This window comes from Augochlora pura, chromosome 5 (genome assembly GCF_028453695.1).
Source record: "Augochlora pura isolate Apur16 chromosome 5, APUR_v2.2.1, whole genome shotgun sequence".
Lineage (NCBI taxonomy): Eukaryota > Metazoa > Arthropoda > Insecta > Hymenoptera > Halictidae > Augochlora > Augochlora pura.
The window spans coordinates 15,806,811-15,822,222 of record NC_135776.1 but is presented as its reverse complement, the minus strand read 5'-3'; the positions used below and the strand labels follow the sequence as shown (position 1 = coordinate 15,822,222).

Sequence of the window (15,412 nt, the reverse complement as noted above, 5' to 3'; positions counted from 1 at the left end):
ATAGATAGAGAGAAAAAGAGAGAGAACCCCGCGGGTTTCGTGCACGAAGGACATTCCCACTCCTACACGGGCCGTTTCTTTCTCCCGGACCGTTGAAATTATCCGGCGGAAGTAGCCCTTACTTTCCCTATACACGCTCCAAGAATTTCTCAGCGAAACGAGGGAAGACGTAAGCTCGTTCGATCACGGGAACCGGCGTTTCTCGATCTGATTGTCAGGCAACAGCGAATCTTGGTCCCTATGCTTGCGGAGGGTCGTCGATTCGCCAGTGAAATTTGTACCGTACTCCTCCTCAACATAATTCTCTAACCTTTTAACTACATACAACATCAATACACGTCATGACGAAATGGCCATTTTACATTTTACAACAAAAATAATCCTCCTAGGATTTAGGTTAAAATGGTTGTGCAATATATTCGTAAATTTCACACATTTTAGAATAATTCTAGAACAACTTGTCGAGAGGAACTGCGTTATGCGTGATCGATGAAATGCGTGCAAGATTGATTTTGAAAATGGATCGACGAAGCCAGGGCCGTAATTTTGTTCTAAATGAGGTAGCGAAGGTCTCAATGGCTTAGAAATATTCTCAGTTCGCTGTGAACCGCCATTGGAAAGATCGAAGCGCTTTCTGAGTGACTCTATGAGGTTTAAGCTCGTTCTGTATGACGTGGCGAAGCTTGAACATCATTCTAGATGAGATTGCAATGCTGTAAGCTTGTTTTAGACAAGATTACTAAGCTGTAAGTTTGTTTCAAACGAGATTGCTAAGCTGTGAGTTTGCTCTGAATGGAGCAACAACGTTTGATGTTAATTTTTATTTGCCTGGTGCAATGATCCATTTCGAACAAAATTCCGAAGCTCTGAGATAATTCTCAATGTCTACGTCTCTTCACTCTGGATGATATGATAACGATTGGAATTTTTCAAATGATGTGTCCATGCTGAAGAAAATGTTTCAGTTAATTACCTGCATCGGATCGTTATGTATAATTATTATTAAATAGTTTAGGATAATACAGGATTAAAGTAATTTGACGCTCTGACTATAGCCAAATAGCCCTAAAACTCTATAAAGTCAAAATAATTCACCTAAAGAAATAAAAATTGAAAAGTTAATAGCGTTGTATTAACCACTATAACTCTCTTTAATTAACCTGTCAGCAAACATTAAATAAACCTAAGCGGAGCGCCGAGAAAGCAAATTACAAGTATTCCCTCGTTAGTGTCGCGTGACGCGAAGAATGCAGCGAGATTGCATGAAATGAGTACTAGTTTCTATCGCCGACTGTTTAATGATGTCTAAGTGCTTCGAACGTGATGAGGATGAAGATGAGACATTGACAAGAGACAGCTGTAATGTCTTTGTTGAAATAATTATTTCGATACTCAAGCCTAAAGACATGGAAGAGGGTAAATAATGCTTTTAAACACGTTATTTTTAACAATTTCTATTTCTGAGATAAAAAAGCCATTCATTTTAGATTATAGAAATGATGACGAAATAATGCTGACCTTCCTGAATAGAGCAACAAAATTCGTCTTATATAGTCTCGGATACAGTAGAGACACCTCTAGGAATTTATTCTCGTTCTACGGACATCACCGGCGCCATTTTTATCGGGGACTAACAAGTTTCTCGGGACGACGAAGCTAAGATTACTCGATAACCAAATGCGGTGCTCTAGTAAATAATTGATCATTATCAAAGAATTGAACACACCGATTGGGAAAGGTAGAACAGTTTGATGGCGAACAGGATCGAATTAAAACGAGTAGGTTCATAATTCTTCGAACTGGCTCGACTCATGGTCGCGTGTAAATGGCACCCTATGCCACGTTGTTAAACGCTCGACGTTGCCATCTTTCCAAAGGAAACAGGCCCTTACAGAACCATTACAAGTCGTTACAGTAACAAACAATCGAATAAAATCATGTTCAATTACTGTGGCTAATGCAGAAACAATTTTCAAGTTTTGTCTTTAACAGCTACAACGACAACGAGATTTTATAGGGTCGCAAACTTTTGGAATTGTTTTATCTTATTCAATAAAACTCTTGTTAAATATGAATTTGTATACTTAAATTAGCAAGTTAAAAATGGTGAATTTCTATTATTACAATGTTCCTTCCGTATCGTCTCGCTTCAACCTTTTACAGTCGCGTTTCTACCCCTATCCTCTCGTGATTTATTTATTCCAGATTTAGCCACTAACTGTTAACGAAATAAACTTATCTTGACGTATTCCTAGTGCTCTATATTGAAAATATATAGATAATCAAATATATACTTTGATTGCCCTCTTAAACATATAATTCTGCTATAAAATAATTCCTAGCCTACAAGATTTCTAAAACAACAACAATGCGTGCCGGAATACCAAGATACATTCAACGATTTCTGACGGAAGCAGCTCTGTAACTTTAACAGTTATAAAATCACAAATAAGAAACCAGTGGTTAGGTTTGGTGTTAAAGATCCAGCTGGACCGTGTTACAGGAGTTGTAACGCCAACAACCACCTTAGTCGGTCTCTGAGACGGCGATAAACTGGGGAGGTGACGATCACGACGACGACGACGACCCTGCGTCAGCTAGACGGTTCGGGGTTCTCGTTACACGATGCGAATCTAGCACTGGCGCCCCAATCATCGTCGGCCGGATGGTGGGGGCACGGCCGCGTCACGTGACCGGCTGGCGCCCCGGTGGTAGGGATCGATCGCGTATCACGTGACCGGCTGGCGCCGAGTGGTGGGGACGCACCTACTCCCCTTCGGGAGGGCCGATGTGGAAATGCAAGAGCAGCCGTATTCTGACCTGGTAAGTCGCCAGTGTCGGATCGTAACAAGGGGAGTGTGAGGGTAGGCTCTGCAACGTCGTTGGACATTTAAATCCGGTCGCAGCCAAGAACTTTCCTCGTGACAACGAAGGGAAAAACAGTTTCCTTCGCTCGATCCGGGGACATAACGCAACACACGCGCCATCCGTGGACTCATTAAGTTCGCGAGCCGAGGCGACGCGACGCAACAGGCCGAATTTACGCTTATTTATTCGAATCCTACGTACGTCTCTCTCCCCGGCGAGTTTCTTATTTATTATCTAGGCAACGCGGTTTGTTCGCGACACGTACCGCAGCACCGTGAACCGGAGAGCAGTGGCAGGTCTCTCGAAGGGCAACCGAATTCGTGGAAAAAGACAAGAGACTCCAGGAAATACGAGGAACTGAACGTACGGCCGTGAGACGACGACCGCAGTGTGTTGTGCATGAAAGGAAACAGAACATCATCGTAACCGTCGTGGCAGTTCTTTTTTGTTTGTCTTCTTTTTTTTTGTTTCTTTTTACACGCCTCACCGGTACGACGAGCAGAGAGAAAGAGGAAGAGAGATAGTACCATACCACCTCGTATTCTCCCGTGTCGTCTCGTATCGTACATAATATTGTTTTCGCGTAGACGGCCTCTAGGTGAGTGATACACGGGAAGTCATTGCCCGAGACCAAGGTCCTGTACGTGTCTATCGTATACATAGACACGCGAGAGCCCTAGGACCGTGCACGTGTGTTCGTGTAACACGGGATAATTCGCCGGGTGTACGTATACGGTAATTTTTGTGTTGAAGTGTGTTTTGAGTGTCCCGGCCGGCAAGAGAGAGGAGCAGCAGCGTCTTCCCCGGTGCGGATCTGTGCGAACTCTCTTTCCACCGTATCTTTACGATCGATTCGTGCATGCTCTGTCTGGTCGCGCCGGCGAAAAACAGTTTGGCAACGTGGCACGTGAACGAAGTGAGACCGCGGCTACGACGTAGACGTCGACGACGACGGTGCTCGAGGGAACCGACACCGTGCTGACGATCGACGGAACGCGCCCGATCTTCGACCGAACGCCCGGAATCTTCGGATCTTTCGCGAGTGTTACGAATCGGGGTCTCTCTCGCTCCCGTGGCTCGAGTCGGAGAGAGATAGAGAGAGAAGGAGAGGGAAGCTAGAGAGGGACGAGGCACTGACAGACGGAGAGGCTGTGCCGCAGCCGCTGTGTGCCCAAGAGGTTAGGAACGCGACGAGAACATGGATTTGCTGTGCTGCGAGACCACCGAGACAGAGTGCAGAGCATACGCTGATCCCGCTCTACTTTGTGACGACCGTGTGCTGCAGAACCTGCTGAAAACGGAGGAGAGATACGCGCCTAGCAGTTCTTACTTCGAGTGTGTGCAGAGGGACATCTCGCCGCTCATGCGCAAAATCGTCGCCGAGTGGATGTTAGAGGTGAGCAACCATTTCCGGTCCACGTGTCGCCCTTGAATTTCCAAAAATTTCACCGCTTACCGACCCCTGCCGAAGCCCGCACCGTTCCAACAACGTTCCTCAATTTATTCGCCAGCGAGCCAGTCGATACACGTCGCGGTTACGTCCCCAGGCCGACGTTCATTCCACTCCGAATTCTCCGCCGCGATGCGAGCTTTTTCGCCGAGCTTTTCTAGGGACGGTAACACGCCGATCGTTACTCTCCTCTTTCGTTACCCTCCGCTCGATACGGAATTGACAAGCCACCGTTGACAAATTCCTCACCGGAATTTCGTTCCGTGTTCGTTTTATCTCGCTCGGACGTTTAATTTTGACTTTCGTTTACCCCTTCGTTGATTCTACGATCTATACAGTATACAAGCGGCAACAATCTCGGCGAAGCCATTTTTCTTTTGCGACGGTTACCTCGCATAGGAAGTACTTCTAAATACAATGCATATCCTCGATAGAAAATTATACACCGGAAACGTTTATTAATTCCGCGAAAAATATACTGCAAATGTCAACAGTAGTTCTTATAGAGTAGTAGTTCTTGTAAACGTTCTTACTAAATGAATGTTTGGAATTCCATTGAAAATTAGTTGACCAAGTAGATACGATGACTCGTACAGGAATCTAATTTAATTTGCGTTGTCCCGAGCACAGCTTTGGGGTTAAGGTACCCTCAAAGCGCTAATTACCGGCAAACGGTTACATAATGGCGCGCGAGGACCGCCTACGTGCAATTATTTGCATCGAACGAGACTCCGGCGGCTATAACGTATCGTTTCGGTGATACGCCGGAGGTCTGGCGAGAAAGAGAAGGAATGATAGAAACCATTCCGTGGGGTGGATCGGTCGATCGGCGTCGACAAGTGTCACAATGGGGTATGTAGAGAGAATTTTTCATCGGTATTTCGGACCGCCGGTGAGAACCGCGCTTCTCCCCGGTCTGTTCTGCATAGACGAAACGTGTAATTCCGCGGCGCGATCGTTACTCGACGACATTTGTAGCCAGGAGTGCCGATACCGAACAGGTTTGAACGAGGCCCAACGGTCGTTCTGCGGGAACGTCGCCGCGTCGCGTCGGCGGCGGCGCGCGTTTAAAGTTGCACGCAACCGCCGCCGGCGAACGTTACGATTATTTTCGGACGTGGAGAGCGGTGGGACGTCACGGGGCGTCGAGACGCGCGCGTCTCTCGCACACACACACACGCTTTCTCTCTCTCTCTCTCTCTCTCTCTCTCTCTCTCTCTCTCTCTTTCTTTGTCTCTCTTGCTCGTTGGAGTCCCTTTAAAATTTAAAAAACATAGCCGGTCGTTGCGTAGGTACGCGTTTCGCAGGCCGCGCGTGCCTCTTCGTCCGTTTCGCAGCCATTGACGAGGCGAATCGTGTCAGTACGATAAGCCGCCGTTGTTACGTCACACTGTGCCGCGCAGAACGGGTCTCCACGCCCGAAATATTAATTATGAGCTAATTAATATTCCATCGACCGTGCTCGGAATGCACGTCGCGACTTTCGACCCGAGCCTTGCGACGTTTTTAGGAAGCAATGTTTCTTCAGCTTCTGCCCGATTTTGGCGCAGCTTTTTATTAGGATTTTTACTCGGATATTTATCATCTAGCGAATTTAATCTTTATGGAGAAATTGTCTACATATTTGCAGGTTGCTAGAATCGAGCTTATTTTTTCTATTAGTGATTCTAGTGTATTCCTCTGATTTATTGTTTCGTGTTTTTATTGTGTAGGCTGTTATAAATGAGCAAAGTATACAGTTTTTTAAATAAGAAGTGTAAATATTACTTTTGAAACATACTGCGTTGAACCGTAACTTTATGTAAAGCAGAATCTGAAAAAGATATTCTTTATCGTATATTATTACATAATTGATAAGGAATATCAGTATGTTAGAAATAATGTAAGAATTATAGATGACATTTTCTGGGGGATAGGATCTGGAGGAAGTGCGAAGAGGTCGAGCATGTTTCTCTTGCCAAAAGGCATCGCTAGCTTGTCCTTGGCCAGATTATCCAGGAACAAATTTCCTATTCTTGAGCAATGCGACGTCGGGTCATTTGTCTTCTTCATGCGTACGATTTTTTAATAAATAACCTTCGACACTCGGTAGCCACCTGTCGTCCGGTTTGCATAGTCTCATTCATCCTTTGGTGCTCAAGCTTGATGTCCAGATAATGTTAAGATTTTCATTTTGAATATGTTAAACTTTTGCACCAACCTTTTTGCATTTCTACTGTATATTCAAAAGAATTTCTCTAAAGTAATATATCTAGAATAATATATCTATCTGAAATAACTTCTCTAAGATAATATATCTAAAATAATTTCAATTTCCATTTTATATAAAAAAGTGCACTTTATGCATACGTAATTGATTCTTGCGACTCACATTAACAGTTTTACTTGTAACAATTGCTTAAATGTAAATTCTGTTAGTGTAAACTTTGCTTTGGAACGTAATAGTAAAAATTTGAGCGATGATCCTGAGTCACCACGCGAGCTCAAAGGGTTAAAACCGATTTCGGATTAGAAACTGTTGTTGTTAATATAATCCAGAGATTTTTCGCGATTTTGTCTCGTAGCCGAAATGGTGCAGCGTTCGAACATGAATGAACGGACGGCTTTATCTCGAGTGGCTATCTTTTATTCATGTAACGTCACACTGATTTTTGATACTATTAAACAGGGAAGGGACGTGTTCATCCACGTACGATCTTATATTACCAAAGTCGTATGCGATGTTTCATGAACGACGTTTCTCAGGCGAGCCGTGTGTGCGTGTATGCGCGGGATCGCATACGTCGTTGAATGTGTTGAAAAACGAAACCGGCAGACCTTTATTTTGCTTTTGTATATGCTTGCTAAGCGTTCGGCAGGATACGCCGTGGAAATATTTATTGCATCACACGGATCTGCTTATTGTTGGGGGTCACAGCTCATTTTTGCCTACACGTAACGTAGTTCAATTACTCAACACTTGTAAAGTAATCAGTTGGCTGCGAGTGTTCCTTGCGAGACAACATTTTTCAAGGGGCTTGTCTGGCGTAGAAATTATATAATAAACAATGAGGAAGAATGTGTTTCTTTAAAAATTGTCAGTCGTTTGTGGATATAATAATGTAATAGGAAATAGAATAATATAATCATAGATGCAAATTAGTTTTATTTTAACAAATAATATTTGTAATGAATACGAATATAAAATATGAAATCATCGTGTTAATAATGAATAATAATAATAAGTATAATAATATTATAATCATAGATGATAATAAATATAATAATGAATATAATAGTAATTCCGAATTCTTTTAATACGTAACAGGATAAAATGTAACAAATAATACGCTCGGTAAATTGTCGATTTTCAACTGTCATTCGTGTCGTTTGTTTACGATATCGTTTCGTCGTTTAGGAAATACAACTTTCTCTCGAAAAAGACATTAACTTCGGATTCGATTCAAGATTCGAACGGAATCTCATTCTTGTAACAACATTCTGGTTTACTTTGGGTTCCTGATAATTGGCCATAAAAATGCAAATTCACTGAACATCCGTGATCCACTCATTAGGAAATTCAACATGGCCACCATGAAGTTGAATGACTTATTCAAATGATCGAATTATTTCCTTGCCTGAACATTACAAAATATAATACAACGGTTGCTATCATGGCTTTATCTGAAAACAGCGCATACCATTAGATGTACAACCACAAAAGCATTATTATTATACTAGTTATTATAATAATTATAACACTAGTAGACACGTTTAAGAAAACATGCTATTTATTCAAATCTATCGCCATTTTGAACAGATCTTTGTTGCAACTGAGAATTTCCTATCACATTAAAAAAATTTTATTATTTTACCCTATTGCAATTGATATGGAAAATTTATCTCTCGCAAAAAGTCCATTTCCTCTTTATCTTACATTTATCACCACTTTGCCACGCAATTCTCGCGTTTCGCGGATCCCAACGCAACTACTGCGGTATAATAAATTAGCGTGACAATTAATTTTCACATCTAAGCAAATGACACCGTCGACCACGGTACCCGGGCGGTCAAAGCGTTAGCCAGTCGATGGCAAACTTTCATCGGTCGAGACATTTTACATGCAAATGGGAAAGTGTGAATCGCCGAAACGCGGTTGATATTTTCGATGCCGCGTTTCCGGCGTGAATTAATTCATTTGAATTTCGATTTACGCCGGGCACCGCCGTGTGTTCGCAGAGTCGGTGGCGAACTCGGATTCCACGGATCGAATTCCGCGATTCCACCGTTCATTTTTTTTCTCGTCAACGTGACCACCACGAGGGCCCCGCTGACAATGTAGTCCGGCGAGAATGTTTAAATGCCTGGCCCGATGCGCGCCGCCGCTCGCTCGCTTCGGCGACAAACGACGACCGTATTCTTTTTTCTTTTCCTTGTTCGTCCGTTGGCCAACGCGCGTAACGGTCACCCGTTTTTTCAACACATTCTGGCCACCTAGATTGTTTCGGGCTCTCTCGTGCCCCCACCGAATAGAAATATCGATAACGATTCTCGTTTCTGTCGTTCCTTCTTTTAATAGTCTTCGTATGTTTTGCTTCTTTTTCTTACGAATTCTGTATTCATGCCGATCGCTCATAATCATCGTGTATTTATGTAATATGTATTAGTCGTTCGTGGAAAATATGTGTCAGAAAACATGTATCAGTCGTTCGTAGAAAAGATAATAATGTTAATCAAAGTTGGAGGCTTTCAGTATGTCATGTTGTATTTAATTATTCTTTGCGTATATATTAGTACATAATTGATAAGGTATTTTATATTTTATCTAGCGCAGTTAGTATAAAGCTAGAAACAAATTTATATTAATATTGAGCAACTACTTATTCTACCATTTATTAAATTGCTTATTTTCAGCACTTATTTTGTTGCATATTTCTTAGAACTTACTAAATTGCTTATTTTTAGCATCTATTAAATTGCTTATATCTAACGCTTATTAAATTGCTTATTTCTAGTACTTACTAAATAGCTTATTTCCTAGCCTTTATTAAGTAGCTTATCTCTAGGACTAACAACGCTGCTTATTATTACTCTTCTTAAATTATTTACGGCGGAACTGCGTCGCTTTTCATTGTCTCAAGCAACAGATTACGTTAATTGCAGCCAAGTGACTCGTCCGTCCAGGCACGCGTTAATTAGGAACGATTTGCATAGTCCGTGGAATATAGGAAACGCGTCTCGTTCCTGTTCTAATTTCCGTTCACGGTCGAAAGATCGAGAGAAGAGAAAAAAGGATCGATCGCGCCGAAGGCGAACGGCTCTCGTGATGACTGACTCACACGCTTTCTAATGATGTAATTCGCGTTAAATTAGAAATCCTTGCTCGGGATCCGCCGCGAGTCTCCCGCCGTGAATTAACGTCGCCGCGTTTCGTCATCGAATAAACGCGCCGAGATATTTAAACGCGAGGTTGCATAGGTCATTTAATAAATATTGATAAGAATTAGAAAACTAGAAGGCCCTATCTAATCTACGCGGTGATAAGCACACCGGCACCTTATCTTATGTAATAACGCCGTACCGAATTTCGGTCGTGTTACGTTATTAATTCTATCCGATTCCATTCGACGACTAAGCACAAAGCATCCCCAGGTGATCGATTAATTTCGTGCACAGGACATCGCGAAAATCGATTGTCGGTGACGCCGATTCTTTCGTTATCTCGTCGACGCCACGAGCAGGCGATCCTAATCGGTGGAACTTGAAATTTCGTATCGTCACGTGGTGTTTTACTTTCTGTCACTAGCAATAACGATAACACCGCCGATTATCGTCGCGCGATAAGCGATACATGCACAACACTGAAATCTATACATATTTCGTTGATAAAGGTGGACGAATCGAATTTAGGTATTATCGTCGATCGAGACGTCTTTAATACAGTAATAACTTTCGAATAATTTTTAACTTGCATAAATACCCACGTTTTGATCGCGAATTCCGGCAACGTTTTCACCGCATGAAATCCACATTCTAGTCATCGATCGCCCCACGATCGTCAGATTCTACTCGCCGGTCGCAGCTCGATCGTCAGATTCTAGTCACCGCGTCGCGCCGTCCTGCCAAATGGCCCCGAATAATTGAATCCCGGAGTCCTTCAGCGAGCCATGAAGTCAATTCGTGTGCAGAGAATCGAACGTTCCCTCGAAGTTCCTCGAACAACGTTCCCCTACCATCCTCCTTAGGGCAACCTCGCAGCGATTAGAGGTTCAAGGCCCGGGCATATTCGACTGTCGATTGACTTTTTGCACGATTAATTGCACCGATCAAGAGCTTGTAAAGACGACCTTGAGGATTTGCCTGTGGGACCATGCTCGCGCGAGCTATGCCATCTCGATGCCGACCGTCTGAAAGACGTTCGGGCTCGCCGCAACTCGATTCATAGTCTAATAAACGGCTCTAAGTACAGCTAAAACGAGTTGAAAATAGCGCGCGAAATGTATTTTCCACGAATTGATACTTTCAGTTATTTTTATTTCGTTATTTCACTGCACAGTGCATATTTTTGTACGAGCAGGTGCAGTATCTTATTTATCGCGATATTAGTCGATCCTTTTTATAGCTACTCGTACTCGTTAAAAATGGTTTTATTCATTTTGTTATTTAGTTTATTAGTGTTACTTTCATTTTGTTATTTAGTTTCTTTCAATTTATATTTGTTTATTTTAATTTTAATATATTTTCTATATGAGTTTCGATTATCTTGTATATTATGAACTCAATCGATTTTTTAATTATTATCATCGTTTAGATTCTTAAATTTTTCGTTTAGATATATTAGAATTACATTGCGAACTTTATTGCAAAATTTAACTTAATCACATCTGTAATAATAATTTCAGTAAATCAAAAATATATTGACAGCATTAAATGTCTTTAACTTGTTGTCCGATGTTTTGAGTACTCATCGTCGGACTTTCTAGATAAATGTTAAATAAAATAATAGTAAATGTTAAATAAAGTAATAAAAAGTACATTAACAATTACAGTAAGAAGTACATTAACAATTACAGTAACAAGTTGTTACAATAACACCTGTTACAGTGACAAATTCCTAAGTCAATAGAGGATGCGAACGATAGAAATTACTTGTAAACTATTACTTACAACGCGATTAATAATATCATGGTATAACGGATTACGAGCTTCGATTTAAATTTGCCGAACTCCGGGACTATTATTGGCTGGCCTCCGCGAGGCAAACACGATCATAGGACCGTACTTTGCTGCCCGGACGAATCGGTCTTGCCGAAGGACGGATTAAAGTTTATCGAGACAGATAACAATGCGGAGTACCGCTATCTGGAACCCTCCTGGACAGTTCGAACGATCGGTAAACAGTCGTTCGAAGTTGTCTCGCCGTAACCGACAAAGGGGCGCCGTGTCCACGAAGGCTCCCCGTGGTTCATCGGTAACTTTTGTTCTATAGGAGATAGCAATAATCTGTGCCGTGAATTTCGTAGGGTAATTTACGACTTGTTAGGGGAGGTTAGGTAAATTTTTCGCCGATGAGTTGCGGCGACACCGTAAAAATCTCGTTGGTCCTGTGAAAGATAATTTTTGATAATCGTATTTGCTTTGTGTTTAAGGATGACACAGAATTACTGATATTGCTTTCTGAATTTATGTTAGCTGCCAAGAAATTTTTGAACAGCTTCACCAATTTATTATACACCAAATTTTTACTTTAAAGCATCAGAAGACCACTGTCAATTTATTTCCACATCAAAAAGCATTAAGAGAAAAAATTAATTTGCAGTCTATATAATCTTTATATCGCATAAAAATTCACGATTCGATTATATATAATTAAAAATAAAAATTACACATACATGTCCTTCAATTAATTCTAAAAATTACTTTTTGTCGCGACGCATTCGATTTAAGTCCGATCTTTATTCTATGTTATAAAACGCCGCGTTTATGGTTATTGTTTTATAGTATAGTTAGAAGCGTAATTATTATTGTAGCAGAACTTTCACTTTTCGGGTCGACCGTTCTCAGCCACGTCCGTTAGATTTCTCGAGTAATTTGAGATCGCCTTGGTGTCGAGCTTTTTTTGCGAAACTATACTTCTATTTCTTGCCATATGGGACGATTCTCTATGCAGTGGCAATTGCAGCGCGCGTTCAGCGGTTTCTGCAGGAGTTCGGATTAAGATAACGGTAGATCTAATTACGGCGGGGACACATCTGCGGGACAGGCGACCGCCTAACTGCGGAGAAACACAGCCATAAATTGCCACCCTTAGAGGGTACGGTCAGGGACGACGACGACGACGACGACGCGGCTCATTGTCCTTCGAGATTATACGATCGGGTCCCACCATGGAAATTTGTTCATACTTAAGGTTAAACCTGGAACCCAGCCCGATCCTCGAGGCATTATTCATTTTTACTTTATTGCATTGTAAATGACTTCTCTTCTTTCACTGTTTGCCCTCGGTACCTAGTTTTATTTCCTTTTATCTTTCTCCATATTTTCTGTATTTTCTAGACTTTCTATAGTGTTTCCCATATTTTCTAGATTTCTTTTCTATATTCTTTTACACATTCCTCTTTTCTGTATTTGTATATTTTCTATTATAAATCGCGGCGAACTTTCGTCATCGTATAAGATAGCATGGCGCTGAGAAATTAACGCAAAATTATATTAGTTATGTTACATTCTTAGATCAATTGAAATGTTATTTAGAAGACGTGATTGTTAATTTATTTGGTATAATTATTCATTTTACAATTTTCTATAATTACTTATTGATTATAGTTGTTCATTCTATATTTTCTTTCTATTATTTGACGCGCCATTTCATTTATTCTATATTTTGTTTTATTATAAATGTAAATACATATATGTTAATAATTATATTTATATATATTAATTATTGCATAGACAAATACTCTGACACAGTTTTCGTTAATTCTCGATCGACAAACTACATTTCTATTAAAAATCTAAGTCGACCTAGTCCTTTGTCTAGAAAAATCTTGCAAATTTATTAAAAAAAAAAGTACGATCCTCCGTTTCGTTTCCAAATAAATAAACCTCGAAATATCGAAATTAATACTCGCTTCACTGAAGCGTTTCTCAGTTGTCCATTAAGGGTTGTTAATTCCGTTCAGAAGTTTACTCCGATCGCCGTGTTTCGCTAACTAAACAGATCGTTCAATGATGAAAATCGGTAAGATTGTCCATTTCTACGAAGTTTCTATACAACGGAGACGTTGAAATCAAGTTTCAAGCGACGCGATTAAACGAAGCTCTGTCTCTCATTAAGCCGTAGCCGGAGACCATCGCGATTATAGCACAGTTCAACCCCCCATCGATCGGCATTATAATTTCGAGATGAATAATTGATGCTCCGCGCGGCTCGCCGAGCCCGCGAATCCCTCGAAACACTGAATAATAAACACTGTATTATATTTAACGCGAGGAGAGACAGCGAGCCGAGCCGAATTATTTTAAGGCATTTTATTCGCGCCGCGGATTGTTAATTCATGTAAACGGCCATTTCGCTGTTGAACGCGTTCGCTGCGATTTCAGATCGCGACTTTTGGATAATTCAATTTCATAGGATCTCGCGCAGACGTTTAATTAAATCAGTTGGATCTGATAATTCGAGTCTCGAATTGTCATTTATTATGACCAGATTTCCTTACAGAAATGAATAGTTAATTATAAGATTTATTTCTGTGAGATACGTAATCGTCAAATTTAATAAGAGAGTTTATATAGTAGTAAAACGTATTTAATAAAATAGTATATATAAGAATAATACATAATAAAGTATACATGAGAATAAAACATAATAAAGCAGTATCAATAACAGTAAAACAGAATAAAAGAGTATATATGCTAATAAATCATAATAAAACAGTATATATAAGAATAAATCGTCATAAAACAATTTATATAATAATAAAACATAATAAAACAATGTATATAAGAATAAAACATAATGAAGCAATATATATAAGAATAAAACATAGTGAATCAATATATATAAGAATAAAACATAATGAAGCAGTATCTATAATAGTAAAACATAACAAACCAGTATAAAATACATAAAATTATATAAAACAGTATATACAAAAATGAAACAATTTAACAAATCGATCAATAAACCAATCTAACCAACAATTTGTATGTAATAATCTACCGACGACGAACGGAACAAATTCTCCGATCTCCATCAGATTTGCCTTGCGTATTGAACGCGGCGTTTCGGTCGGGATATTTTTGCATCGGATAAAAACTGGATTATTATGGGAGCCGTCGTAAGTTCTCGACGCACCGACGCAACTTCTCGTTAGGTGGGGAACGAAGGTGGAACACGCACCCTCGAAGAACCGGCGTTTAATCGATGATAGGGCGTGGACTATTATTTCGTTAAGTCGCTGGTACTAATTGGTCGTGGTGCGCGCGTCATGAAGCAATTAGGGGAGGGGTGTCGGGAAAGGGGTAGAAACTTTGGTCACGGTCAATAAGTCCCCGGTGCCAACAGAGGAGCCACACCGGCCGTTTCGTACGGCTGGCTGTGTACCGGTCGAAAGCAACCGGTGGGATTTCTGTGAAACCCGCAGCGGAAAATTTCGGTCACCGTTCCGGAAATTGGGGCGCGGCCCTGGCCAGTGCCGCGAACGCTTCGGGGTCCCTTTGCCGTTTAGTATCCCGGGTCTCGTCTAGATCGAGATTATATGGGTTTGTTGGCGACTAATTGGCTGACGAAGGGTGAAATGTTTCCATGGGGGTGAACGTCGACGAAACGGCCGGTAATCTGGTAAACGTTTCTTGTCGTACCTTGTAAAATTACCGCTTTTTCGATAAATATGGTTCAATAAATTTTATGATATTTTATGTTCGATTTTAGCTGCACATGATTTTATATAATATAGAGTATCTATTATGGAACGTTTAGTTGTGACTCGTCTCTACTTGGTACAGTAGCACAAATAATTTAATAAAAAGTGGATAGAGCATATAACGGTGGATTTAACAATTTTGTTTATAGTTTTGGACATCGTTCTTGGTAAATTTACTCACGCAAATATT

The 15,412-nt window shown here is 40.8% G+C and overlaps 1 protein-coding gene across 1 annotated transcript in view; it reads left to right on the top strand.

The window, feature by feature from the left end:
* Positions 1–2,842: 2,842 nt before the first annotated feature.
* Positions 2,843–15,412, top strand: part of LOC144470053 (G1/S-specific cyclin-D2-like) — a 68,334-nt gene continuing 55,764 nt past the window's right edge. The window contains exon 1 of the mRNA XM_078180847.1: positions 2,843–4,264. Within this exon, the coding sequence (XP_078036973.1) occupies positions 4,067–4,264 (198 nt within the window). The 5' untranslated portion in view covers positions 2,843–4,066. The remainder of the gene's footprint in view (positions 4,265–15,412) is intronic.